This window comes from Astatotilapia calliptera, chromosome 14 (assembly GCF_964374335.1).
Source record: "Astatotilapia calliptera chromosome 14, fAstCal68.1, whole genome shotgun sequence".
NCBI classification, from domain to species: domain Eukaryota; kingdom Metazoa; phylum Chordata; class Actinopteri; order Cichliformes; family Cichlidae; genus Astatotilapia; species Astatotilapia calliptera.
The window spans coordinates 29,947,954-29,975,715 of NC_137435.1; the positions used below are offsets into that span (position 1 = coordinate 29,947,954).

The 27,762-nt window shown below is 40.2% G+C and overlaps 1 protein-coding gene across 4 annotated transcripts; it reads left to right on the forward strand.

Annotated features, from left to right (window-relative positions):
• Nucleotides 1-1,125: 1,125 nt before the first annotated feature.
• Nucleotides 1,126-26,351, forward strand: LOC113036018 (von Willebrand factor A domain-containing protein 5A-like). 4 transcript variants are annotated; one of them, XM_026192008.2, is made up of 37 exons: nt 1,126-1,143; nt 1,355-1,464; nt 1,593-1,773; nt 6,460-6,593; nt 6,990-7,047; nt 7,418-7,620; nt 7,710-7,932; nt 9,094-9,260; nt 9,333-9,447; nt 9,568-9,740; nt 9,830-9,918; nt 10,011-10,155; nt 10,400-10,479; nt 10,570-10,684; nt 10,810-10,968; nt 13,022-13,125; nt 13,924-14,144; nt 15,489-15,539; nt 16,874-16,921; nt 17,154-17,356; nt 17,446-17,668; nt 18,823-18,989; nt 19,062-19,176; nt 19,324-19,496; nt 19,584-19,672; nt 19,759-19,903; nt 20,539-20,618; nt 20,997-21,111; nt 21,239-21,397; nt 21,511-21,614; nt 21,909-22,117; nt 22,959-23,015; nt 23,511-23,540; nt 24,372-24,407; nt 24,849-24,994; nt 25,201-25,324; nt 25,418-26,351. In XM_026192008.2, exons 5-37 carry the CDS (start codon nt 7,008-7,010, stop codon nt 25,495-25,497), a joined length of 4,188 nt encoding a protein of 1,395 aa, XP_026047793.2. In that variant the 5' UTR covers nt 1,126-1,143; nt 1,355-1,464; nt 1,593-1,773; nt 6,460-6,593; nt 6,990-7,007; the 3' UTR covers nt 25,498-26,351. The 4 variants fall into 4 exon arrangements, with proteins under 4 accessions (XP_026047793.2, XP_026047791.2, XP_080144487.1 ...); XM_026192006.2 differs by lacking the exon at nt 1,126-1,143 and having other exon boundaries at nt 1,355-1,509; XM_080288361.1 differs by lacking the exon at nt 1,126-1,143 and having other exon boundaries at nt 1,355-1,773.
• The last annotated feature ends 1,411 nt before the right edge of the window (nt 26,352-27,762 follow it).

Genomic DNA, 27,762 nt, shown 5'->3' on the forward strand with positions numbered 1-27,762 from the left:
TGTTATTAGTACATTCAAATGATGATGAATTACCATCACCAACTGGTAGAATATGGAGATGAAGCTCATCAGCTATTATTTGAAATAAAAACTCACAAAGTTTTGATTTTAAACAGAAAAAAAGAATCACTGCTTAACCTTCAATGTTTTTAGGTTTTTACTTCCCATCTCTGCTGATATCAGATATCTGATGTCCACAAAATAATAATATAAAAAGAACATCTGACATCAAGTCAGTATCTGATTGGTGCTCTTATAAAAACCTTTCCCTAAATATTAAAAAACCAAAAGTAGTCATTGCTTTCAGGCGACAGAGAGGGGCGCTCAGGCCACTGGAATCTGGAGGTGAGGAGGATGAGGGGGTGCTTGCTTTATATTTCTGGGAGTTGCCATCAATGAGGTCCTTAAATGGACAACGAATGGTGCTCCTATTACAAAACAGGCACAACAGGGACTTTATTTCCTCAGAATACTGAAGAAGCCCCACCTGTCTGCAAATCTATTAGAGCATTTCTACTCTCAATATAAAGCATCCTGTTGTACTGTATAACTGTCTGGTTTGGGAACAGCTCAGCAGCAGACAGCGAAACTCTCTAGAGGGTGATAAAAACTGCTCAGGACTTCACTGGCCAGCCTCTGCCGCCTCTGGAGGACATCCACTGGTCTCTTCCCTCTGCCCCCCTCTAGGCAAACGGCACAGGTTACTGAATTCACCCACTGTACCGACTTCCACAGTCGCTAGAGGCCGGGGATGAAGCCTGCCTATTTGCCTGACGCGCTGTCAACTTTACGCAATAATGCGAGAGGTGGAATTGTTTGTTTGTTTATTAAAGTGCTTTGAGAGTTTACAGAGTAATGTCATCGGCTCCTGATTCAGACTCTTACAACGTCACAGGCTCTAATGTAACAAGGCGAAACATGTTGTGCAGCGGTCAACAAAAAGTACGGCTACCCAGCCCTCCTCTCTGTCAAAATCAAAACCAGTGAATGACAGACTGACAACGCCCATTTATGTCACCGCTAGCACCCACGTGACTCCCATAACAACCAAACAAATAAAAACCCAGTGATCATCAAAATTACAGGCTGTAATCAGCTGATCTGTTGCTCTTTGTGGATGCACACAACTGAATTCAACAAGATGTAAGCAGATATTTCATAAGTTGTCCTAACTGTTTTTCATCTCTATACACTGACAGTACACTGTTTATGGTCTCTTTAGATTAGACAATATACAGTTGGAATTCAAGGAATGAACGTCAGCATCATCAGCTTAATGTCATGGTCGGACGGTCCTGCTTGTGTGTGTGTCTCCCTCTCCTCCCCTCCCCCCCCCCCCCCCCCTACTCTCCAGGTCTGGCCACGCCTCCGGGAGAGAATGGCCGACCCCTGACCGGGAAGCGTCTCCGCTCGGCTGCCAACACACCACCCAGCTGCTGCTAATCTTTCCTCGCTTGGGCTGAGGTATTTACCAGACGGCAGTCGACGCTGGATTGTACTTGAAGCTTGGTAGTTTAGTGTGCTCGCAATTCTGTGACTTAGCATAGTCAGGCTAGCCTTCTCATCAGATGTTGTTGTTGCTCGTCCATCAGGTGGAGAAGTACAGAGCGGAGAAAAGGGCTCGCTGGTTTTATCACTCGGGAGGAGAAACACACACGGAAGGAGCACACACGGATTTTCACTGAAGAGTAGTGATTAGTGGTGGGCAGATCGATCCAAATATCGATTATATCGATACTAAGTTGGCATCGGTATCGAATCAATACTAGGCTGGTGAGATCGATTCTTTACTTTTAAGTTCCGCTCTTGTTTGTAATGCTGTGCTTTTAGCAAAGGTCGCTGGACTTGCTGCTCCTGTGTCAGCGCAGAGCAGACGCACTTTGCTCCCTCTTCCCCCTCTTGTGTTGACATGTTGCGCTGTCACTTGACGTGACTTAGACAAGTTGGGGGTTGTTAAGTTGTTTACATATTATTTATATTTTTATCAGCTGTTATTGTTGTTGAGAATTTTAATTGTAAATTTTGTATTATAGTTTCCCAGCAGTACTTGTTTTGATTTGTTTACTGGTTTGCACAATTTATTGTAAATTGTTTATTAAAAAAATAAAAATAAAATGAGTAAACCGCCACGGCAGACCTGATGGCATTTTCATGCTTCACAGCATGATTTATTCTTACAATAATCACATGGCTGCTGTAACAGTACATTCTGCTCCAGCTCTCCTGCTGCCAGCTGTACACATCACAATCAACAACAACACAGAACACAGCACAGGTTTTAAGCCGGCGAGGCATGATTGTAGATGCCGTGCAAGTGAGTCCATCTCAGAACGTACCCCGCCATATACCCCCTTTGCCCCTGAGACAGAGCCTAACCTACTCGCCCCCTCCGCGAGCAGGCGAGGGAATCGGCCCGGACCATCGGCGCCCCAGGTAGCCACCCATGTGGCAAACAGCAGCGGGGCAGCAGGCATGGAAGTGAGCCGGGGCTCACAGGCAGCTGAGCAGGTGGTCGGCGCGCAGTACCACGCAGCGTGCCGGCCTCTGTTGGAAGAGAGGCTGGACCGGACAGCACGCTGCCCTCGGATGTGGCAGGACCCCCCCCCCCCCCGCACCTCCGTCTCCAGCTTGGCAGGTCCCACCAGCCTCCAGCTCACCCCGAACCGGTCCTTCCCGTGCGCTGTCCACCGTTACAATAATCACACGATTTCTCTAACAGTACATTAGTACAACGGCTGCAGCTCGCCAGCTGTACACATCACTAACAACAATACAAGCAGAGCACAGGTTTTAAGCCAGCCAGGCGTGATTATAGACGCGGTACAGGTGAGTCCATCTCACCTGCAGTGGCATCGCAGAGCAGCCACAATAAGAAAGCATTTTCTATTTAATTATAAACTTTATCCTAATTATGTCCTGGGTTTTAACTATTTAATAATAAAAAATGAACCATCACAAAAAACACTTAAGGTTATAAAAATTAATTGAGACTTAGCAATTCAATGACGTATCCACCTTATTTATTGAAAAGTATCGGTATCGGCATTGATATCGGCAATACTGGCCCGCATTTACTTGGTATCGGATTGATACCAAAATATGCAGTATCGCACACCACTGGTAGTGATGTGCGGATCGATCCTGAAATATCAATTCCTCCGATACCAGTAATTTATGTTCTATAATCGATTCTCACATTAAAATATCGATATTTTAGTAATTTAGAGTAAATTTGTAGTTTATCATTAACAGGAACACAGTGGAAAGAAACTATAACATTCGGATTGTCTACATTCAGAGGAACTACTTCCTCTTCCGCCTTTCATAGTCATGTGCAAAATATGGCTGTATAAATGTCTCGCAGCCCCTTGGCGTGCACACTCACAACAATGGCTGAGCGTAATTGTGCGGACGTATTTTACCTCCACAAACAGCTGAGACGTGGTTTGCGATACGTGGCAAAAAAAGTGCTCCAAGAGTGAGGTGTTGTGGCCATACTAGGGAGGCATTCAAAAGGGCTGTTGGGGGGTGATAAATACATTTTACAGGGTTTATTTATCGGATAAAATACGTTAAATGTCACCATTATTATTGGCCGGCCCGGAAACAGCGGGGGTGTCCAAATTCAGAGGCTGCTTCCACCTGAGGACCCGACCTTGGCGGTCTAAAGAAAGTAGTAGGGTAGTACGTCACGAGCTCCCTCGGTGGAGTGAAACTCTGCCGTCTGCTCCTGGCTATCTAATATATAACCGGGCACTGACGTAAACTCTTCTGTTTAATTATTGTTTGATGTTTATTCAGCTGTGTGAAAACCCTGAAGGAACCCTCCCGAGGGATTAATGAAGTTAAATTTAATTTAATCTAATCTAATAACTTTAATCTCAGCCAAACCGATTTAGTCACGAACAAATAAAACACTGAAAAAGCCAAACAATAACATTTTGAAGTTATCAAAGTGACTTATATATCATGTTTAACCCGAGTAGTGAAAGACCGTATCAGTATCATCGATACCACCCTGAATATTACTTGGTATCGGATCGGAAAGGAAATCAGTGGTATCGCACATCACTAACTCATGTGCACCACCTTCGGGAATTGGGAGAAAATCACCTTTGGACAATTGCCCTTCTTTGTTTAAGACTGTATTTGAGCACTGTAAATAAACGCACTGTCTGCTTTGTATCCAGAGTTCTGCGCTTGAGTCCATGCTTTCCATTAGCCGTGACACTTAAATTCAAATTCAGTTCTACTACAGTTAATATAACCCTTTGACCACGAGGACCTTTTGAGGTCTAATCAGGACATTTTCACACGCATCTTAGTAAATAAGTTACCGTGTTCTGGAGTTGATATAGAAGCCCTCATAACAATTATTGTTATTAGATTGGACAAAATCCAAGATAAATTAAAGCTTATCCATGAAATTCTTGATGTCTGCTGTACAATCATTCGATCCTCGAAAAAGAAATGTGCAAACAAATCATAAAAGGTCGCAAATTATCATGACGTTCATGTCTGTGATAAGTGTATGCAGCTTTCTGATGTTTTTGTGTTTTTTCTGTTTAATTTGATTTCCTTTAATTTGTTGATTTACGCTACCGGTGATGTGTGGGCCACTATTCTGGCTCTGATCCGGCTTCATGGCTTCAAGAGCTTCTGGCTGTGAAGGCTGCCTCATGGGTCCGTGCTCAGAATGGTAGAAACCATGATAATAGCTGATAAAGTGTGTTTATTTTAACAATATGCCATGGCTACGATCAGCTGTTTTTCCACATGCTTTCTTGTAATAACTGTTTTTAGCACTGTGTGTGACAGAGTGTGTTGAAGCTGGAAAAGTCCTGTTGGGTTACAGCATCAAAAGAGAAACTCTGGGGCTCTGAGGGTTTGGTTTACTGACTTCATACTAGGGCTGGGAGATATGGCATGAAATCCATATCGTGATATAATTTGAAGCACGTGTGGTAATGATATATATATCCCGATATATTATTTTCTTCTGTATAACGTATTTTCCACACTATAAGGCACACTTAAAATCCTTTAATTTTCTCAAAAATCGAGTGTGCCTTATGTATGAATTCTGGTTGTGCTTACTGACCTGGAACCGATTTGGGCGTGCAGAAATCTGTTCAAAAATGTTTTGATGGATTGTCAGAGCATTACGGCTGCCGTAGTGAGGAGCTTCGCGGAGTAATCTGGGTCCAAAACTCTGTCCGCTTCAGGTCCCAAAGTCAAACGAACATTGAGAGTTAAAAATGGTCTAAATTCTTTCATCTTTAATAAAATCATCAGCGTTGTTGCTTTACTAGGTGTAACAATTAAGTTTAACAACCAGGCATCCATGAAAACAGAAGTTATTAAATTTAACGGAGTTAGAAGTTAACAGGAAGTTAGCTTGCTAGTTTCCACCTAAACATGACACACCATGTTCTGACTGAGAGATTTTTTAAACTAATTAAAACATACAGCTCTGCTACCACTTCTGACATAAATGAAGACAGAAAACTAAACATCAGTGGCGTTTGCAGGGTTACTGAAGTTGGACTACCTGGTATATAATGTTGTGCTACGTGATTGCTAGCGACACAGCTATGTTAGCATAACATTAGCACAGCGAAGCTGGATGATGAACGCCAACTTTTTTTCTACTCGATAAAAGTTAACGTGAGGGATTCTGGTGGTTAGGGACAAATGCAATCGCAAAGCAGGATGCTATACACGGGGCAAACGTCAGTCAGGAGAACAACTGAGATTATTCATCCACAATACAAGGTAGTTATTAATGTACTGCAACAACATGGGAATAGAACAGCTACGAGAGAATTCAACATTAATGAATCAATGTTACGGAGGTGAAGCAGAGTTTTTGGCTTTCCCAATATTTCAAAAGTGCTTCATCTCTTTGCTATGACTGTCTCCCGGCTTAATTTGCAGATGATAACGGTTGTAGCCGCTGTGACGCTTTCGACCAAAACAGGCGCAGCTTGATGACATCATCAATATGCGCTATGGCGATACAGCGGTATAGTCAAAATCTCTACCGTTGGCCAAATTTATATCGTTTGTATCTTATATCGTTTATATCGCCCACCCCTACTTCATACTGCTTTAAATTTAGTGTTGTGCCATAAAATCCATCCTGATTTAATTACTTTTTAATTTCATGTTTTTGGTTTCTGATTTTTGTGTTTATTGTAAACTGGTATTTGGTAATTGTAACAAATTAGGGTTTTTCATGCAGTGCATAAAAAACTTCGTGGAAAACACAGTGACTTTTTCTAACACCGCACTGTGTTGCTGTTATGTGGCTGTTGCTTCCTCTCTGCTCACTGACGTTAATTGATATTAACTGCGCTGGTGAGCAGCAGCTGGTAGATGCACTTGATTGCTTCGGCTGGCTGCTGAAGCCTCGCCCACCTGACTGTCCCAGCCCTCAGAACTGTGTTTTTTCCACAGCTGTCTGCAGAGCACAAGTGGACATCTCTGTCTTCGGCTGGACCTTTTACTGCGACTGTTTTAGAAACGAGCGCGTTTACGTCACAAACAGCAGGAGGAAAGTATTTGCTGGACCAACGTCAGTGTTTTAAGAGGTAGGAATTTATTCCATGTGTTTTATGAAGGTTAAGATAACGCATCAGAATCTTTGATCGAAATTAGCCTTCTTCATAGATCGTAGTGTCTCCACATGGTGGGTCTTTTCCATTTTATTGCCCGTCAGAGTAATATCTGAAAAAAAAAAAGAGATTTTATTTGCCCACACAACAACAAAAATATCTTTCAAAGTTTTTTTCAAGTTATAATATTTCCATTTATATCTTTAAGGATGATTGCTTTTCTTTGTTTTTATTCTGATATTTTGAAAATGACCTCAGGTTAAGTCTTTCAGATATATCTTAATCACTTTATGTTGTATTCAGGCTGGCTATATTTTAATGAAAGTTACGTGTCAGTATAACGATCATGTTCAAATTAAATCTCTGATTTAGCTGTGAATAGGTACAAAGATGGTGTTCTGTGGTCTACGCAGTGTCCAGATGGAACCAGGTAAAACATCACTTAATAAATACAATTTCATAGGAGATTGGGGGGGGGACGGCTGTAGCTCAGGAGGTAGAGCAGGTTGCTTACCAATTTGGAGGTTCGACCCCCGTCTGTTGCAGTCTGCATGCCAAATATCCTTGGGCCATGTACCAACCCCAAGTTGCTTTCTGATGCATCTATTGGCGCATGATTGCCTGTGCACTTCCATAGAAAGAGTATAGAAAAAAGTGCTTGTGCAAATGGGTGAATGAGACAAGTTGTGTAAAGTGCTTTGAGATAGAGTAGAAAAGTGCTGTATAAGAACCAGTCCATTTAACTGGTTTGACCAAGTTAAGATGTGTTGTAAATTTGGATGTTTCTGTTTGACTGTCAGTTCCTCTGAAGAGCATTGAGGTGGAGCTGGAGGTGAGGGACCATGTGGCTACAGTGGTCTCCACTCTGAACTATGAGAACAAGGAGGACAAACCATTAGAGGCTGTTTTTGTCTTCCCTCTGCCTGGAGATGCTGCTGTCTGTCATTTCAGTGCTCAGATTGGACAGATGCAGATTGTAGCTGAGGTGAAGGAGAAACAGAAGGTGAGCTGGACAGTAAATATAACCTGATTATAAGTGAGCTTCAAAATAAACACAGTGAATGTCACTGACATTTGTCACCTGTGCTTCAGGCTCGTGAATTGTATGATGATGCTCTGAGCTCCGGTCAGCAGGTCTGCCTATTGACAGAGAGTGATGAGAGTCCAGATATATTCTCTCTGTGTGTGGGCAGTCTGCCTCCAGGAGAGAGCGCCTCCATCAGGTTGGAGTACGTCACTGAGCTGGCTGTGCAGGCTGATGATGGTCTGAGGTTCTGTCTGCCTGCTGTGCTCAACCCTCGATACCAACCTCAGGGTAGGACAACTGTAGCTTTTCTTTTGATCCTGCTTGCCTTTTGTGTTGTTCTCTGTCAAGATAACCTTTGTTGCCACTGATTTTCAGTCCACCTCTTGTGTAAATTCGTATGCCTCGAACCCTTTTTCCCTTTTATAAGAATGGCTTCTTGATAGCCACCCTCCTTTTGAGAGCGTTTCTGATGAAGCTTCAATGAACAGTAAATGGATCAACTAAAGACCCAGATCCATCCCTCGGGTCCTGTTAGCTGTTCGCTGGATCTTTTTCCTATTTCTTAAGGACATGACTTTCAAATCATTATGTGCTGTAGATAGTTTGTTAGGCCTGGCACTTCTTCACCTGTCTAGTTTCCACAATGTTTTAAGGACACACTGCACAGCTTACCCAGATATGTCAAGTTTTTATCTAATAGCACTTTGGCAATCATCTTATTGGTGCCAAAATATTATTTTATAAATGTCAAAGTGTTATTTTTTTACTTTTTCATGGTTTCAGCTAAAGAAATGGGAACAACTGATGTGTACTTGCAACAGGCTGCCTAAAGATACAGTTTAAAATTGTGTCCACTTTGCTAAGTTGTCTGTTATGTGTAGACACAACACTGGTTCCTCCCTTGAGTTGGGTGCCCATGAAAAAGGCACCTAACATAATATGTACACAAGCTTTTATTACTGCACCTTCTCATACCTGGGTTTACGTCCCCCTTATGTAAATGTGTATATGAGGGAGATTTACAGAGAACATTAAAAGTCAACATCCAAATATATGGCCCTGCAGATGATACTTAGCTTTATCTATTGTTGAAGCCAGATGGCAAACAACAATTGAACTAAATTATGCTGAAAAACTAGTTCATGCATTTATTACTGCAGCGAGAGTACTGACTGGGCCTAGAAAAAGAGAACATATTTATCCCATACTGGCTTCTCCTAATTGGTTCACTGTCAAATCCAGAATCAAATTTATAATTCTTTTACTCTCATGTGACTTTTGTTTCACTGTGATTTGGTACTATACAAATAAAACTGAAGTGAAATGTATTAAAATCAAATAACAATAGAAAGAAAACCAGAACATGAGGTTCAATTAATTTTTCTGTGAACCTTGAAGTTGATACTGTAACAAAAGATTTACTTCTAATCAGTCTGATACTGTGTACAGGTAGTGCAGGTGCAGGTTTCCAGGTGACTTCTGTTCCAGCCTCTCTGGAGCCCTACAGTCTGTCTTTTTCTGCCCGAGTGTCCTCTCCTCGTCCAATCTCTAAAGTAGAGTCCAACTGTTCCCTGGACCCTCTGCAGTACCTCAACACCGATCAAACCCAGGCCACGGTAGGTAGAGTGCTGATGTGTCTGTGTTACTTCTTACTGATGAATAAATATGAATGTGTTTGTGGTGTGCAGGTCAAGCTGGCTGCAGGACACAAGTTTGACAGAGATGTTGAACTGCTGATTTATTACAAAGACGCCCACCAGCCCACTGCTGTGGTGGAGGCAGGACAGGCCTCTGCTGAGCCGGGTGAGTGAAAGTTTTTAGTTTGCAAATACACATTTCATTATCCTTACTTTTTAACAAACAGTTTATGTGTTGGAATAAAAAGCATTTATGTAATTTTCTTTTTCTGTCTCTCATTTTCAGGCTCTCTGATGGGTGATCCAGTGGTGATGGTGAGTCTGTACCCTGAGTTCACCCAGTCTGTGATGTCTTCAATGGCTCCATGTGGAGAGTTTGTGTTCTTAGTGGATCGATCTGGAAGTATGGGATTTAGGAACCACGGATTTCCTCGCCAGACTCGCATCCACAGTGCCAAGGTATTCATAATAAGTTTACTCTGAAATCTTTAATTTCATGATGTGCCTCTCACACAGTGGCCTCACCATCTTTTCCCTCTTCCCTTAAGGACACTCTACTGTTGCTGTTGAAGAGTTTACCAATTGGCTGCTATTTCAACATTTACAGTTTCGGGTCCAAATATGAACACATCTTCCCGTGAGTCTCTGCCTCACATCAGTCAGCCCAACAAAAGTCTGTTTTTGATACGAAGTACATGTACTTGTGTATTGGTGTTTGTGTAATGACAGTAAGAGTGTGGAGTACAGCCAGAAGACCATGGAGGAGGCTCTGAAGAAAATAAAGAAGATGAAGGCTAATCTTGGAGGAACAAAGATCCTGAAGCCCCTCAAATATATTTACAGCCAGGCCTGCATTCCCAATCAGCCCAGACAGGTAACACAGACATATACACTGACATTACACTGACTATTAATGCACTTTTTTTTTAAACGCCCAGCTTGAACAGTTATACAAAGTTAGTGTAGTGTCCAGGAAACAGTTCTGCTCTTTTGTTTGCTTGTTTATTGTGTATTACCATGAAAGTATTTTTGTTTTTGAAACTTAACTCAGCTCTCAGAACTAGTTGTGTGTTTCTGGGTCTGATGTTATGTCCTTATGTGCCAACTCTCCTCTCCAGCTGTTTGTCTTTACTGATGGAGAGGTGGGAAACACCAAAGAAGTGATCGATCTGGTGAAGAAGAATTCAGATTCTCACAGGTGAAACTACAAAAAAACTGTTATATCTACACAATTACCAGAATGTCCAACATGTCCTCTGTGTACACAACAAAAGCTGTTGTATTGCAGGTGTTTCTCTTTTGGGATTGGGGAAGGGGCCAGCTCTGCTCTCATCAATGGGATGGCCAAGGAAGGAGGAGGTCACGCTCAGTTCATCACAGGGACTGACAGGATGCAACCAAAAGTAAGACAATAAGTCATAATAATTGTCATCATAAAAAGACAACATGATGTTATTATTAGGACAGAATGATTAAAAAAAAAACCCCATAAATGTATTTTTTTTTTTCTAATTCTTGTTGTTGTCAGGTGATGCAGTCGCTACGATTTGCTCTGCAGCCAGCTGTGGTCGACATCTCAGTCACATGGGATTTACCAAAGGAAGTGTCTGTCACTGTCCTCTCTCCACCAATCACAACACTTTTCCAGGGTCAGAGGTCACTGATTTATGCCCAGCTCACTGGACAGGTAGGAGCAGCAGCCTCTCATTAGGGGTGCAACGATACTCGTATCGATATTGAACCGTTCGATACAGTGCTTTCGGTTCGGTAAGCATATGTATCGAACAATACAAAATTTTTAATTTATTTTATCAACTTTCCTTCTGACGATGCTGTCTGTGTTGAGCGCTCAGTGAATCTGCACTCGACTGCTCCGCCTAGGCTGCACTGTCGAGTGCAGATTCACTGAGCGCAGGGCAAGCTAGCCAGACAGAGGTTAAGCTCTCGTTGCAACATGGCAAATTGAACCTCCCCCACCCTCATTCAGATCTGGCGTTTGGAACTATTTTGGTTTTCATGTGAAGTATGACCCTGAAGACAGTATGTTGGATGTGCCAGGCAATGCTCAATTACATGGGTGGGAACTACTGCGTTAGCGCAGTTAGCTCGTTAACGTGTTGGCCGTCCAGCCCCACACACGGGGCGATCCGCGGTAGCTCGTTAACGGAGATTTGCCGTGTTGTGGCGTTAACTTCATTTCAGATTAACACTGACAACACTAGTGTGAACACAATGAATATGACTGCACATTTCCTTCCGACATCATCCTAGTGCAAAGACAAGTGGAAGCAGACAAAAACAACAAGCACGCATGCTACAGACTTTACCAGAATCATTTAGACAGCCGTTAGCACAGGATTCTCCTTATGGGACCTGATATCTTTAATATGCTGCTGAGAATATAGCCCAGAAGAAGCGGATAGTATAGCTTTTATTTTGGAAAGAGCCATTTCTCTGTAATAAACTCTCTTTTCCAAAGATGAGTGATTCCTCAATCAGATACAGGGCTTGCAATATCGCTAGCCCGACGTCCCGGGGCTAGCGATTTTCCCAGTCGGGCTACCAAAATCTATCTCTGCCCTGCCCGTCGGCCTATCGTAGGAAGGAAAAATATATGTCAATGCTTTTGCATTCTTTCAGAAATGTAGCTGGGTAATTATGTCATTGGCATCGGTGAGCCACTGTCAATATGTGACATATTGAAGTCGCGTTTGAATTTGCGCTTGTTTTGTGCTTTCACTTTGCAATCGCGCGAACTGTGTATAGAGAGCGACAGTACTGATTGGTGAGTGATGATAATTTGCGCACCAATTCCTCTGACATTGTCTTATCAATCGTTAGCTTACTATGCAAACATGACAAGTGAAATCTCCCGCAGCAAGCTTAAACATGTGAGAGGTTGATCGCGCAGAGAATCGCTGACCGTTGTGTGTGTGTGTGTGTGTGTGTGTGTGTGTGTGTGTGTGTGTGTGTGTGTGTGTGTGTGTGTGTGTGTGTGTGTGTGTGTGTGTGTGTGTGTGTGTGTGTGTAAAAGCAGCAGGATATATATTTTAGTTCTGCTGAGCCAAATAAGACAGGTCAGGGTGAAGAAGTGACAGCCAAAGAAAAGCTTACCACAAAACGGAAAAGTTATGACAAATCAGACTATAAGGCAAAAAGAAAGTGCAGCTTTATGGTTTCATGGACAAAATAATTTCTGTGGCTGCAATATGACGAGCTAAATAACCAGGGCTGCACATAAGTGGTCCGCAGGTGCGCATTCGCTGTCAAAATAAAAAACGTGCACAAGATAATAAGTTGCAATGCGTGTTTGCGTACATAAGATTTTCTGGAGGAGGACAGACGTTTGTTTAGAACTCTTAAAGATGTCGAAGAAGCTCCTTTAAGCAATTACTGTGATGTTCCTCCACCTCCAATGAAATGTCAGGAGTCCGAACTACAAAAGAAGCGCGTATTCTCGGAAAAGTAGTTGCAGGAGGTGAGCTGGCTTCAAACAAATGATGAACGCACAAAGAAGTGGTGCAGAATGTGCTGTGAAAATTTAATAAATGACAAATTAAAAAGGCATGAACATTTTTTTTTTTTTTTTTTTGTATCGAAAAAAATATCGAACCGTGACACCAAAGTATCGAACCGAACCGTGAATTTTGTGTATCGTTGCACCCCTACCTCTCATGTTGTTGTTTAGGTATTTGATGACAGTAATTAACGTGACTTCTAACACTGTAATTCTGTGTCAGAGCTCAGAGGCAGCAGAGGGCTGTGTGACGCTGAAGTACAGCCTGGCAGGTCATCCCTCTGAGAACCAGCTGCACTTCAGTCTCAGACCTGCAGAGGACACTGGGTAAATGAGTTCATATCTAGTGTCAGAATTAGATATGAAAACAGAATAAAGCATTATGCATATGTCAACGTGACTGCATTTGCTTTTAACTCAGAGCACAAGAGCACCTAACTACTACATGTATTTTTGTAGGATAAAGAAAAAAAGTTAATTTCATGTCAGATTTCTATGGAAGCCCGTTTCCGCCACTAAAAAAAAAAAAAAAAAAGGATCCATAACTCAAAATTTCGAGTTATTTTCTCGAAATTTCGAGTTAGCGCTGCCAATCAGTAATCTACGTGAATGACGTCATTTCCATGTTACCCGGAAGCTGAAGCCCTCAGCTACAAATGCTACAGCTAAGCTACCGGTATTACATCCAGTCGTGAATGCACAGATTGCTGAGTGTTTTCAGCCTGGCTTCACAAATGATGAAATCCCTGTGTTATTAGCTGAATCACATGGTGTTACTATCAGCAAACATACTTTAATTTGTTGGGATCCGTTTTTGAGTGCGCGGTCCTGCGCCATATGCTTCCGGGTAACAAGAAAGCGACCTCATTCACGTATATTTTTGATTGGCAGAGCTAACTCGAAATTTCGAGAAAATAACTCGAAATTTCGAGAAAATAACTCGAAATTTCGAGTTATGGATACTAGCTTTTTTTTTTTTTTTTTTTTTTTAGTGGCGGAAACGGGCTTCCATAGATTTCTGTTCATTAATAAGTTGCATTAAATATATCATTTTTGAATTTATTTTGGCAAGATGAAAGTGTAAGAAGAATCCCAGCTGTACTTCTTCTTTCTCCCTGTTTGCAGATTAACAGTCCACATGTTGGCTGCTCGAACTCTGATTCGCTCCCTCGAGATGGAAGCAAGAGACAACAAAGGAGAGCGTGATGAGGAAATGAAGAAGAAGGTGGAGGAGTTGAGTATCCAGTCAGGAGTGAGCAGTGCCTTTACTGCCTTTATTGCTGTTAGTAAAAGCAGTGGTGAGGCGATACAAGGACCCCTGATAAGCATAGAATGTCGAGCAAACCGTGAGTATTCACATTTATATTTTCTGTATTCTGAAACACTGAATGTTGTTTTGCTTGTCCTTTCAAGCCCTACTTTATTAACACAACATGAGCTCAGAAGGATGTACTGTGAAACATGATTATTAGCACCATATTTTGACCTCTGAGTTGGAGTTTTCATTGCCAGGAAGGTAGATTTCTTTTTACCTTGTTCATTCACAGTGGTAACTTATGCCGAACACTTAATTGGTCTTGAGCAAGTTATATTGAGAGTTTCAGTTCAAAATCACTCTTTAAAATATGCAAAATGTAGGCCTCTACTTACGAGATGAGTTTTACACATGTAGTCTGCAGAGCTGTATCTTACTAACACAGCTGAAGGAAGGTATGCATGAAGTCACAGCAGCACAAAATGTGCAGTGCATGCACATGGCCCCAGTAGTGCTCGCTGGAAGCAACAATAAGGTTGCCAAAGTCTTGTGAGAGCTCATTTGTTTTACCCATCACGAGATGTTTCTTGTGTGACACATTGGTAATGAGACACCTTTCCAGAGGCCATCAGTTGGGACTGAAGCAACTGATATTAATTTGCACTAAGTGTCAGAACTGCTTTTTAATTACTGATAGATATTCTTCTTTCCATGCCCTTTTGCTCTTCCCTTTCTTCATGCGTTTTTCCCCTGTGTCATTTCTCATTTTTACACAGAATTTATGGACACGTTTGGCTTGATTTCTTAGTATTTTTGGATTGGATGAGTTGTTAATGATTTTTGGTTAGAGCTTCATGTCAGTAGCACCTTTAAAAATACATTAACTTGGAAAATTGGTGACATGTTTAATACTTATTTTAGCCACTGTGTGTATGTGAGAGAAAAAGACTCTTCACCACCACCTGGTGGTTGCAGGAAATTATGAGCAATTATTTTGTGGAAAAGTAAAATAGAATCAAAGGCTTTACACTGCTGCGTCTCCATTTCAGACCCATTAGTTACATTTGTAAGTGTGAAAATATGACTATATACTATAGAAAGTTCAAATGGTTATTTTCGGTGACTTAGTGGAAAACGGATAAAACATCTGAGGTACTGCAAACATCAAATAAGGATATACTGAAATGAATACGTTTCATGATTTGGATAATGCAAAAAATGATATTCAGGGATTTTTTTTTTTTACATTTTGAAACATATTATTTTATATTTTGCATCTTTTTCCCGATTTTAACTCTCTTTTACAAAATTGTTATGGCTTTATGATTGAATTAAGATTTTTTTTTTTTTTTTTTTTTGCTACAGCTTGTCTGTAAATACACTTCAAAGACACTGTTTTTAAATCATGATTATAACTTTGTCTTGTGTCACACAGTTTTATTCCTTCGCCAATACAGTTTTTCAGATTCCTGTGAGATCAGTAAAGGTAAGTAGTTTTACTGGAGCATGTGCAAACATAAACTGAAAAATAGTGTATAAGACAAAACAGAGTTCGTGCCACCTTTATTCTTCAGCGGAGCCTGAACTCCCTTAGAAGCTTTCTTGTAATTTCTTTATTTATTTAAAATTCAGGAATAGTTCTCCGCCTGGCTTGACTAACCAACAAGCAAATAGCATTCCTGGGAAAATGGTCGGGTACTAGGATTTATTTCTACAAGCATTCTGGAAAACTATTGCTTAATGCCACAAAGTCTGTCTTCTTTAAAGCCAATTTTTCAATTAGTCATTTTTTTAACCAATAAATTGGCACTTTTGAAGTTCCTCCACGGGTATAGCGGTTAAAACATATTCTCGGCGAGAAAGTGGTTGCTTGTTTAATTCCAGACAGACATAAATTCTACATTTGGGTTTCATCAGGAAGGACATTTGCAGAATAAGCCCTTAAGGAAAGGTAGTAGCTGGAATAAGATTTTAGTTAGCACTGTTTTTGGATTGTGTGTTTCTTTGAGTTTCTGTCTTAGTTTTTGCTATTTTCCATAGATTTTATTAATGACAGGTAGTATTTTGTTACTTCCCTGTCTTCTCTGCATTTAGTCTAACTTTAAAAAAAAAATTGATCATCTTTAAGTTTCAACACTTTCTTGTCACTTGTCAGTAATTTTGATCATTTTTATGAATTATGGGATAGTATTACTACCTTTCATTTAATTGATTGTAGTCCAATGTTTCCTCCAATATACCAGCTTCTGTCTTCCATACGGAAGGCAGTATAGTATGGAATTCCCTGTTTATCCAGCCTCATAAACCCCACCCTTGAGATTTTGTTGCTTTTTTTATTCTAAAACCTGACCTTTTAAAACCTACTGAGAATATTTTGACCAGTCATTGAATTTAACCAAAATTCTGATACTAAGTAAAATTGAAAATAATAATAATTTTGATATATTTTCCAACCATAAAATGGAAGAAATTGTGCTACTCTTTGAACTAGATAAATACAAGTTTTTATTTATTTATAGACTGTGACTCAGAGGGGATTGTGCAGGGACTGTCTACAAAGTGCAAGGTTGAAAAGAGAGAGAGATATTTTAATCTAACTAATACAATAGTTTTGTTTTTCTTTTTAAATAACTTCCTGCTCTTCTGTAGGTTATATCACAAACTTTAGTTCAGGTGTTTTGTAAAAAGACCTGAGATTGCATCCTTTAGCCGTGTCATATTCACTTTCTGTATTCATTCTCTCAGTTTGCCTTTGTATGACATTAATGTGTAAATGTATCAGTTCCAGTAAACTAAAATCTATGATTTGTCTGTATATAGGTACAAATACAGGATCCTGTGGTCTGATAACTGCCCAGAAGGACCCAGGTAAAAAAAAACAAAAACATCCGCTCCTGCATCTCTGATGGCATGAAGGTGGATTCAGTTGCATCAGAAAACAAAAAATACTATAAAGGCCCAGAATTGTTGAAACACTAAAGAAGTTAGAAAAGTAGGGAAAAAAGTGGAAGAAGTATTGACTTAGACCCTACCTCTTTCATAATTCATTCATAATGTACCATCTGTAAGTTTGGATGTTTTGATTCTGTTTGTCTGTCAGTTCCTCCGAAGAGCATTGAGGTGGAGCTGGAGGTGAGGGACCATGTGGCTACAGTGGTCTCCACTCTGAACTATGAGAACAAGGAGGACAAACCATTAGAGGCTGTTTTTGTCTTCCCTCTGCCTGGAGATGCTGCTGTCTGTCATTTCAGTGCTCAGATTGGACAGACGCAGATTGTAGCTGAGGTGAAGGAGAAACAGAAGGTGAGCTGGACAGTAAATATAACCTGATTATAAGTGAGCTTCAAAATAAACACAGTGAATGTCACTGACATGTGTCACCTGTGCTTCAGGCTCGTGAATTGTATGATGATGCTCTGAGCTCCGGTCAGCAGGCCTTCCTATTGGAGGAGAGTGATGAGAGTCCAGATATATTCTCTCTGCGTGTGGGCAGTCTGCCTCCAGGAGAGAGCGCCTCCATCAGGTTGGAGTACGTCACTGAGCTGGCTGTACAGGCTGATGATGGTCTGAGGTTCTGTCTGCCTGCTGTGCTCAACCCTCGATACCAACCTCAGGGTAGGACAACTGTAGCTTTTCTTTTGATCCTGCTTGCCTTTTGTGTTGTTCTCTGTCAAGATAACCTTTGTTGCCACTGATTTTCAGTCCACCTCTTGTGTAAATTCGTATGCCTCGAACCCTTTCTCCCTTTTATAAGAATGGCTTCTTGATAGCCACCCTCCTTTTGAGAGCGTTTCTGATGAAGCTTCAATGAACAGTAAATGGATCAACTAAAGACCCAGATCCATCCCTCGGGTCCTGTTAGCTGTTCGCTGGATCTTTTTCCTATTTCTTAAGGACATGACTTTCAAATCATTATGTGCTGTAGATAGTTTGTTAGGCCTGGCACTTCTTCACCTGTCTAGTTTCCACAATGTTTTAAGGACACACTGCACAGCTTACCCAGATATGTCAAGTTTTTATCTAATAGCACTTTGGCAATCATCTTATTGGTGCCAAAATATTATTTTATAAATGTCAAAGTGTTATTTTTTTTACTTTTTCATGGTTTCAGCTAAAGAAATGGGAACAACTGATGTGTACTTGCAACAGGCTGCCTAAAGATACAGTTTAAAATTGTGTCCACTTTGCTAAGTTGTCTGTTATGTGTAGACACAACACTGGTTCCTCCCTTGAGTTGGGTGCCCATGAAAAAGGCACCTAACATAATATGTACACAAGCTTTTATTACTGCACCTTCTCATACCTGGGTTTACGTCCCCCTTATGTAAATGTGTATATGAGGGAGATTTACAGAGAACATTAAAAGTCAACATCCAAATATATGGCCCTGCAGATGATACTTAGCTTTATCTATTGTTGAAGCCAGATGGCAAACAACAATTGAACTAAATTATGCTGAAAAACTAGTTCATGCATTTATTACTGCAGCGAGAGTACTGACTGGGCCTAGAAAAAGAGAACATATTTATCCCATACTGGCTTCTCCTAATTGGTTCACTGTCAAATCCAGAATCAAATTTATAATTCTTTTACTCTCATGTGACTTTTGTTTCACTGTGATTTGGTACTATACAAATAAAACTGAAGTGAAATGTATTAAAATCAAATAACAATAGAAAGAAAACCAGGTTCAATTAATTTTTCTGTGAACCTTGAAGTTGATACTGTAACAAAAGATTTACTTCTAATCAGTCTGATACTGTGTACAGGTAGTGCAGGTGCAGGTTTCCAGGTGACTTCTGTTCCAGCCTCTCTGGAGCCCTACAGTCTGTCTTTTTCTGCCCGAGTGTCCTCTCCTCGTCCAATCTCTAAAGTAGAGTCCAACTGTTCCCTGGACCCTCTGCAGTACCTCAACACCGATCAAACCCAGGCCACGGTAGGTAGAGTGCTGATGTGTCTGTGTTACTTGTTACTGATGAATAAATATGAATGTGTTTGTGGTGTGCAGGTCAAGCTGGCTGCAGGACACAAGTTTGACAGAGATGTTGAACTGCTGATTTATTACAAAGACGCCCACCAGCCCACTGCTGTGGTGGAGGCAGGACAGGCCTCTGCTGAGCCGGGTGAGTTGTTGGTTTGCACATTTTTATTTGCAAACTAACAACTGATGATTAAAAACGTGTCTTCTTTCTTCCGGTGGGAGATAACAGTGTTTAAATATATTGTAAAATATAAAGTTTACATTCTTTTCCCCTTTTCATGTGTTTCAGGCTCTCTGATGGGTGATCCAATGGTGATGGTGAGTCTGTACCCTGAGTTCCCCCAGTCTGTGATGTCTTCAACGGCTTCATGTGGAGAGTTTGTGTTCTTAATGGATCGATCTGGAAGTATGGGATTTAGGATCAAAAGAAGGAGTCTTCAGACTTGCATCCACAGTGCAAAGGTAGTCATAATGTGTGACTCATGAAGTCTTTAATCTCTAGTGTCCCTCTCACAGTGGCTTTCTCCATCTTTTTCGTCTTCTGTGAAGGACACTCTGCTCCTCCTGTTGAAGAGTTTACCAATGGGCTGCTATTTCAACATTTACAGTTTTGGGTCCAGATATGAACACATCTTCCCGTGAGTAACTCCTTCACCCAACAGAAGTCTTCTTGTTTTTGCTAAGAAATACACGTGCTTGTGTATTGGTGTTTGTGTAATGACAGTAAGAGTGTGGAGTACAGCCGGCAGACCATGGAGGAGGCTCTGAAGAAAGTAAAGAAGATGAAGGCTGATTTTGGAGAAACAGAGATCCTTGAGCCCCTCAAACATATTTACAGCCAGCCCTGCATTCTCAATCAGCCTAGACAGGTAACACACACACACACACACACACACACACGAGATTTAGGAGCTCACCCCAATCTTAATTACAACTAATAGTTGCATAAAGGTACTCTTGGAACATATATTTACCTAAAAATCTAAAGAGATAAGCTATGGTGACTTACTTCCTTTCCCTGTATTGGGCCTGTACAACTTCACATGACTGTTTTACCTTACCAACAAATACAGAAACAGATGGATGGGTGTTTTTGTTCTTATTGCACTATTTTCACATTTGGCTGAATAAGGTACACAAATTTAGTGTAGTGGCCCAACAAACTGGAGAGTATAAGGACATCTGCATAGAGCCGCACATTTACTTTCTGATAAGAAAATATATGTCACACAATCCTAAATGGATCGCCATTGTTACACAAGCAGTATGTAATTTGGATTGACACACAATTTGCAGTAATACCGTATTACCACGTAATTCTAGATACTGTTTTTAAAAGCTTGTCAGGACCATTATTGTTCAGGTAACTGGTCTTCATACTAACTGTGCATTGTTTGTTACTCCTAAACCATTTGTGTTTCTAAAACAAAGAACCAAAAATGGCTCTAAACACAAACTGTTTTACTGTTTTACATCTGTTTTATGGTGAAACTCTTCTTTCTAGCTGTTTGTCTTAACTCGCGGATGGGTGAAGAACGACAAAGAAGTGATAGATCTGGTGAAGAAGAATTCAAGTTCTCACAGGTGAAAACACAAAACATAACTACAAAATTGTGCAAAAGTCTTGATCCATCCCTCTTTTCTTAGTATTTTGCTTTTAAGGAGGCAGATTTTCTTTTCTTTTCTTTTTTTTGTTTGTTTTTTTGCCATATTTAAGGTGGTCTTGGGGAATAGTCTTTCTAAAGGTCTTTAATTTGAACATGGTTGTGGCTGTTTTTGTTTAAGCCACATGACATTGACTTATGAGTCATTCAAGCATAAAAAGGCACTTGACTTAATATTTTATGAAATATAACAAAATGAGGGACGGCTTAAGGCTTTTGCGTGGTACCAGATATCTGCAGAATTCCCAGAATGTGCTAAAAGTTGTCTCTGTATCTAATGGAAACTGTTGTATTGCAGGTGTTTCTCTTTTGGGACAGGAGAAAACACCAGCTATATTTTCATTAATAAGATATCCAAGGAAGGAGGAGGTCACGCTCAGTTCATCACTGCGACTGACAAGATACAACCAAAAGTAAGACATTAAACACAATCAAGGTCAAATTAAACAAAACCACAGCAAATACTTATTTAATCAGAGAGTGTGATTCCAGTCATTAAAAAAAACAGCTCCTAACTCTTTGTTTTGAATTATTATTCAGGTGATGCAATCACTGCAATTTGCTCTGCAGCCATCTGTGATTGACATCTCAGTCACATGGGATTTACCAAAGGAAGTGTCTGTCACTGTCCTCACTCCACCAATCACATCCATTCTCCAGGGTCAGAGGTCACTGATTTATGCCCAGCTCACTGGACAGGTAGGAGCAGCATCTTCTCACAGTGAAAGATGTCTGTTGTGTTTTGAAATCTGATTAACAGTGATGTTCATGTGAAGATGTAGTTGGTTTCTAACACTGTAATTCTGTGTCAGAGCTCAGAGGCAGCAGAGGGCTGTGTGACGGTGAAGTACAGCCTGGCAGGTCATCCCTCTGAGAACCAGCTGCACTTCAGTCTCAGACCTGCAGAGGACACTGGGTAAATGAGCTGTTAGTCTGGTGGTACAATTAGTAGTATTAGCTTATACATTTGGTCAGGAGCAGTTATAAATTTTTTATTAGAGTAGAAATAAGTTCAGATTCAAAACTAATGATTCAATAGATTTGTGCATTCAATTTTAGCATGCACAGATTATACTAAGATTTGTTTGTATGCATTGTTTGTGGATGGAGCTAGCTGTGAGTATGTCATTGTTGTCATGTTATTAAACATTATTAGGATGATAGTGTAAGAAGAATCCCAGCTGTACTTCTTCCTTCGCCCTGTTTGCAGATTAACAGTCCACATGTTGGCTGCTCGAACTCTGATTCGCTCCCTCGAGATGGAAGCAAGAGACAACAAAGGAGAGCGTGATGAGGAAATGAAGAAGAAGGTGGAGGAGTTGAGTATTCAGTCAGGAGTGAGCAGTGCCTTTACTGCCTTTATTGCTGTTAGTAAAAGCAGTGGTGAGGCGATACAAGGACCCCTGATACCACCACCCAGTGAGTGTTAGCACTGATATTTGATTTATTCTGAAATAGTGAATGTTCAAAGTTCTGCTGAGGTTTTTTTCTTTCAAGTCCTACTTTGTGAGCACAGGGCTGTACTAAGAAGTGTCATTAATGGCTCAGCAAAATATGTTGACATTTGAGTTTTCAGTGTCATGAAGATGGCTCGCTTTTTATCTGATTACATCACCATGGTAACTTGTGCTTAACACCTGCCCTGTCTAGAGCGAGTTACATCGTCTTAAAGCACAGAATTTTTGCCTGATTCTTTCACAACCCCGAAGTTGGGACGCTCTTTAAATTGTAAATAAACACAGAGACCAATTATATACAATTTAGAAAACATATCAAATGTTAATAAGAAAGAGGTAACTAAATAAAACAATAATAATAATTAAGTATTTTGGAATTTGATATCAGCTACACATCACAAAAAATTGAGACAGGGGCAACAAAACGCTGCAAAAATACATTTAAAAAGAAACAGCTGCAGGAATATTTTGCAACGACTTAGGTTAACTAGCAACAGGCCAGTAACATGTTTTAAACATTTATGTTCAGCACATCTAGTCTAATGTCCTATATAAATAAAATTGCCATTATCATTAGTGTCTAGAAATTGCTAGAAGACAAAGAATTTTTATTAAATTATCGGTATCATTTTTTTTTGTTATATTTTAGTGGTATTATTGCTTTTGTTGCCCTTTTGCATCTTTCTCCCTTTATTGTGACTTTATTTTATCTCGTTCTGTCCTCTTCTGGTGTTTGCGCTTCTGTTTGAAGCACTTTTTTAAAATGATGATGATAAAGATGATGATTGTTTTGTGTGACACAGCTTTAAAACAGTGTAATTTGGTGGATTCCTGTGAGAGTCAGCCAAGCATCAGTAAGGGTAAGTACTGTTACTTTTTGACACACACACACACACACACACACACACACACACACACACACTTGCAACGACCTTGAGATTTTCCACAAATTTCACTCGATAGATTTTTTTATTTTATTTTTTTTTACCTTTTCTGAGAAGTGCCACAAATTTCCAGCTACACCCACATTGTAAGAGTCTCAAATGGTAAAGGCAAACATTCTGTGTACATGTTCAGTTTCTTAAAGCAGGATTGATGGTCCTGCAAATGTGTCTATTCCTGTACATATTAGTGTTTGAGAGGGCGAGGGGTTTCTCTCCAGACGCCTTCTCACACTGTCCACCAATATCTTGACGGCACATTGCTGGAAGAAAATGATGTAATCTTGTACTGAATACTGATTGGTTGATAAGTGGGCTGGAATAAAGATGGGAGATCCTTAGCCAAGCCAAGCTCCATCAATGTAATGTTAAGGATGTAAAGTAACAGAAATGTTATGGTTTTTATCTCTGCAGGGATCTCTGTAACGGAGAAACTGAGATCAGGTAAAGGATTTACTCTTCCGAGATATTGAATCTCTGTGTAGACACACACACACACACACACACACACACACACACACACAGTTTAGTGAAGAAAAAAGAGATGTCTTGTTTGTGGCCCAGCAGATTTGAACATAATGAAAGTGGAAACAAAGTAATGGACACTTTATGCCACATTTGCCAATGTTAAATGTTTGGTTCACTCTTGTTTTTAATCACTTTCCAAGCTGAGTTCTGTGTATCCGGGTCTGAATTGGAATTTGTTATTCATGCCTTTTATTTAATTAAGGTTATTATAATTGTTCACTTCTCCTAAGTTCCTCTCTGGAACATCAGCAGATCGTTCAGGATGCCGCTGTGAGGCTTCTTACTAAGTATTCACACTTTATTGCATCAACTTCAGATTGCACTTTAAGATTCTGGTTTTGACTTTTAGAGCTTTTTAGAGCTCTGCATTGACAAGCACCAGCATAAATCAATGAAATTTCCCAAAAGATGGAAAATAAACCAAAAGCTAACCCAAACAAACCACACATATGCATACTGGGAATAGGAGAGGTCTAATTTTAACATCAACCCAACAAGTGTGTGTCCTCTGAGGATCTGTCTCTCACATCCTGCCCACTCATCACACTTACATTCTTGTCATTAAAGCTACCCTACCTTCCAAAAAAGAAAATTATTGTTATTACCAAAATTATTCACACATGTAATTTTCCAAAAGGTTATTTTAGACTTTTTTCTTTTGACTGAACTAAAAGTGAATCACACATTTTTCACATAGAAGTAAAAATACATCTTCATGGTTTACCTGAAATTTTTCCCCATCAACAGCCTTCGGCTGCGTTAACTGCTCACCTCAGAGGAAGGGTAAGTCAACAAGTGACACGTTTACTTTTTTTTTTTTCTCTTATTTTTGCTAGTACACATGTCAAAAACTCTATGAAATACAAGACACATACATGTGTCTGTCTGTAACAATAACCTACAGTATGTGCACTTATTTTGTGCTTTTAATGTTTTCTTGAACTGTTCTTTTTCTGGAGTTGCATGATTTTGTACAGAATACATCTTTAGTGCCTTAAAAACTAAGACATGGGTCCACAGGTTTTTAATCTAATCCACGCAGGGTCAAAATTATGCATGCGGGTCCATATTTATACACATCTGCCACTAATATTTAATGTGCATGTTGCACCTTGACTACACACTCTTTGTAGCCATCAACAAGCTTCTGGCATATTTCTGCTGCTCTTCTTGGCCAGGCCCAAAATTACCATGATATTCATGTATGTAACTTTCTTATCACAGCCACAGAGTCTGAGCTGTCAGTCAAAGACCCTTTGCTGCAGCTGGTTTCCCTGCTGGAAGCCTCTGGATGCTGGTTATTGAAGCCAGCTTTGGCCTCTGTGCTGGGGAAGACCAGCAAGGAGGTGGCAAACCTGAAACCTGCATCGGTGGGTAATCATCACGTATTCAGTCATAGATGTTTAAGCAGCAGTGCATTAGTAGTATTACACAGCAGCAAAAGTCTGGCAGACAAAAATAATGTATTTATTAATTTATTTAATTTTTACTCCTTTACTCCAGCTAATCATATCTAAGTGTAAGGGCAATAGCCTGCAATCTCAACATATGCACTGCTTTTAATTTGTGGAGTTAGGCCAGCAGTGAAGTGTGGGCCACCATTCTGGCTCTGATCTGGCTTCATGGTTTCAAGATGGATGCAAAGGACGAGTGGGAGCTTCTGGCTATGAAGGCTGCCTCGTGGCTCCGTGCTCAGAATGGTAATAAGACTAATAAATATTGAACTGCTGTTTTCTTTTTTGTGTTTTTGTTTTACAGTGTGTTCTGTTTGTGCTTAATCACTTTATTTTCAGCGACGTGTGTGACAGAGTGTGTGGAGGCCGGTAATGCGCTGCTGGGTTGCAGAGTAACGAAAGATGCTTTGGGGCTCTGAAGTTGCTCCTCCTTCAGAATTCAACTTTATGTATTGCATATTATCAGTGTTCACTAGAACCACAGACGGTAACATTTCAATGAGCAGCAGGGGGTGACTCCTCTGGTTGCAGAAAGAAGTCTTTGTATGCCTACGGGTAAACATCTTTGTTGTTTGCGGTATAAGTTTACACTTTCATAGAGGGGTTTGTCTTTCTGAATGCGGCATGATGTTCATTCACTAAATTCTGTTCCTGATTAGAATCAAAAAGGAGAAAATCACCTTGTGATGTGCCGTGTTTCTGCCAGTGGTGGAAACACTCAGCTCGATGCTTCACAACAGAACAACTAATCCCTAATGTAATGGTTGCTACAGTTTATGCATACAAACCAAAACATTCTGCACAATTGGTTTTTATTTTATTTTCTCCAATTGTCCCTGAGAGGCATGTGAATGAGTGATCAGCTATATCTCATCTATTCAGTTCAGTTTTATTTCTATAGCGCCAAATCACAACAGCAGTCATCTCAAAGCACTTTACATTGTTTTCTCTGTATTATTGTAGGGCGTTTACCCCACAGTCTTTGAGACGCTTTGTGCTTTCTGTGACACTCGCCTGCGATGCTTAGCTGAACCAATTATCAGTTCATGCACTTAAATATAAGGGCAACACTAATTGTTAGAGCATGTTAGCTTTTCCTGTGTTGATATAGTAATAAAGATAAATGTCTGATCTCTAATTGATGGCTTCTCTGGACGTGTTGATGTCTGTTGTATTTATCTTATCTTTCATTATTCTGTGGTTGTTCATCAGTGTGCGCATGTGAATTTGTAACTGAGTTTACTGTGCATTTGATAAAGATCCTCAACCTAAATGTAGTCTTTTTTTTTTCTCTCATTGATAAACCTGTAACCTGTATGCCAATCAAGGAACCACATCTGCATTTTAGCGAGGCTAGAACAGTTTGTACTTCTAAGTCATACAGTCAGTGATAGGATCTGGGAAAATCCGTCCACTAACTCCACTAAGGACTAAGAGGTGAGATTAACGGGATGCCAAACTCAGTTGAGCTATAAGCCAGAGTTTTCTGTTCATAAAAGTGGATCTCTGGCTGGTACCTTATGCTCAACATGTGTTAAGAGTTATGGTTCAAAGTCTGGAAGTGCCACATTTTCACAGATTTTTTTTTTTTTTTTTTTTTAATTGACAGCATGTTTTAAGTGCTGTGTGGATTCACAGCTGGTGGAAGCTATTTTGCATATGCAGGTTGTTAAGGCATACCTGACTACTATTACACTTTTAATCACCATTTTATCATCATCATGATCAATCAATCACATCTCTGACTGGAGTAGGCGACGCTCACAGGGATCGTTTTGTGTAGCACAAGATTTTTATATAGGCGCAAACCAAGGCTGAAGCAGAAAAGCTTAACAGAGCTAGTTGATAAGCACTGTCGTGACACCTGTTATCTACAGGTGGGATTTTAGGTTTTGTTAAGCCAGCTACCACAAACAAAGCCTGGATGGTGCAACATATTTATAAATTTCCCCAATAGTATATCCTCAGGGTTAAATCACAACTCTTGCTCAGTGTTCTCTGGGATGGGCTCCAGCGTCCTCACAAGAAAACCGATGGGCGGATATAGCCAATTAAATACATCTACAACATCTTTAATACTCAAATATTGTTTTTTATTTTTCCTACTATAGAGGCTTGTTTTTTCTGATGTCTGTTCTTTGTCCTAATATGTGTGGCTGGGAAGGGACTGTATGTTATCCCCCTGTCATTTATAATGAGTATTATCCACATTACTCCAGTCACTGAACTGAGATGATACTCCATGTTGTTTTACGTTATCATCTATACAACCTGGTTTTACCTGAAAAGCTTAACATTTTAATGACTTAAACCCTATTTTAAATGTGTCTTTGAAAACTGTGCCTGCTTCTTTAGTTATTATACTGAATACTGAATATAATGTACAAAGATATAATACTACAATACAAATAATACTTGTATTCTGGTTCTTAATTTGAATACCATGAAGACAAAAGAGCAGGAGCTTATCTTCTTCTTACACATCTTGTTTCTGTCCCACTTCACTCTTCCTCTCTTTGCATGTAACCTAATTTATGGCTGTATGACCTTTAGGATTAACATGCTCTTTTAATGCACTAGACCTTTGTGCTGCTTGTGATGACAGGTGCTCCTGTCTCCTATTTACAGGACTCAAACCCAGGCATTAATCTGGTATTACACATTACAAGGTCTTAAAGAGATCA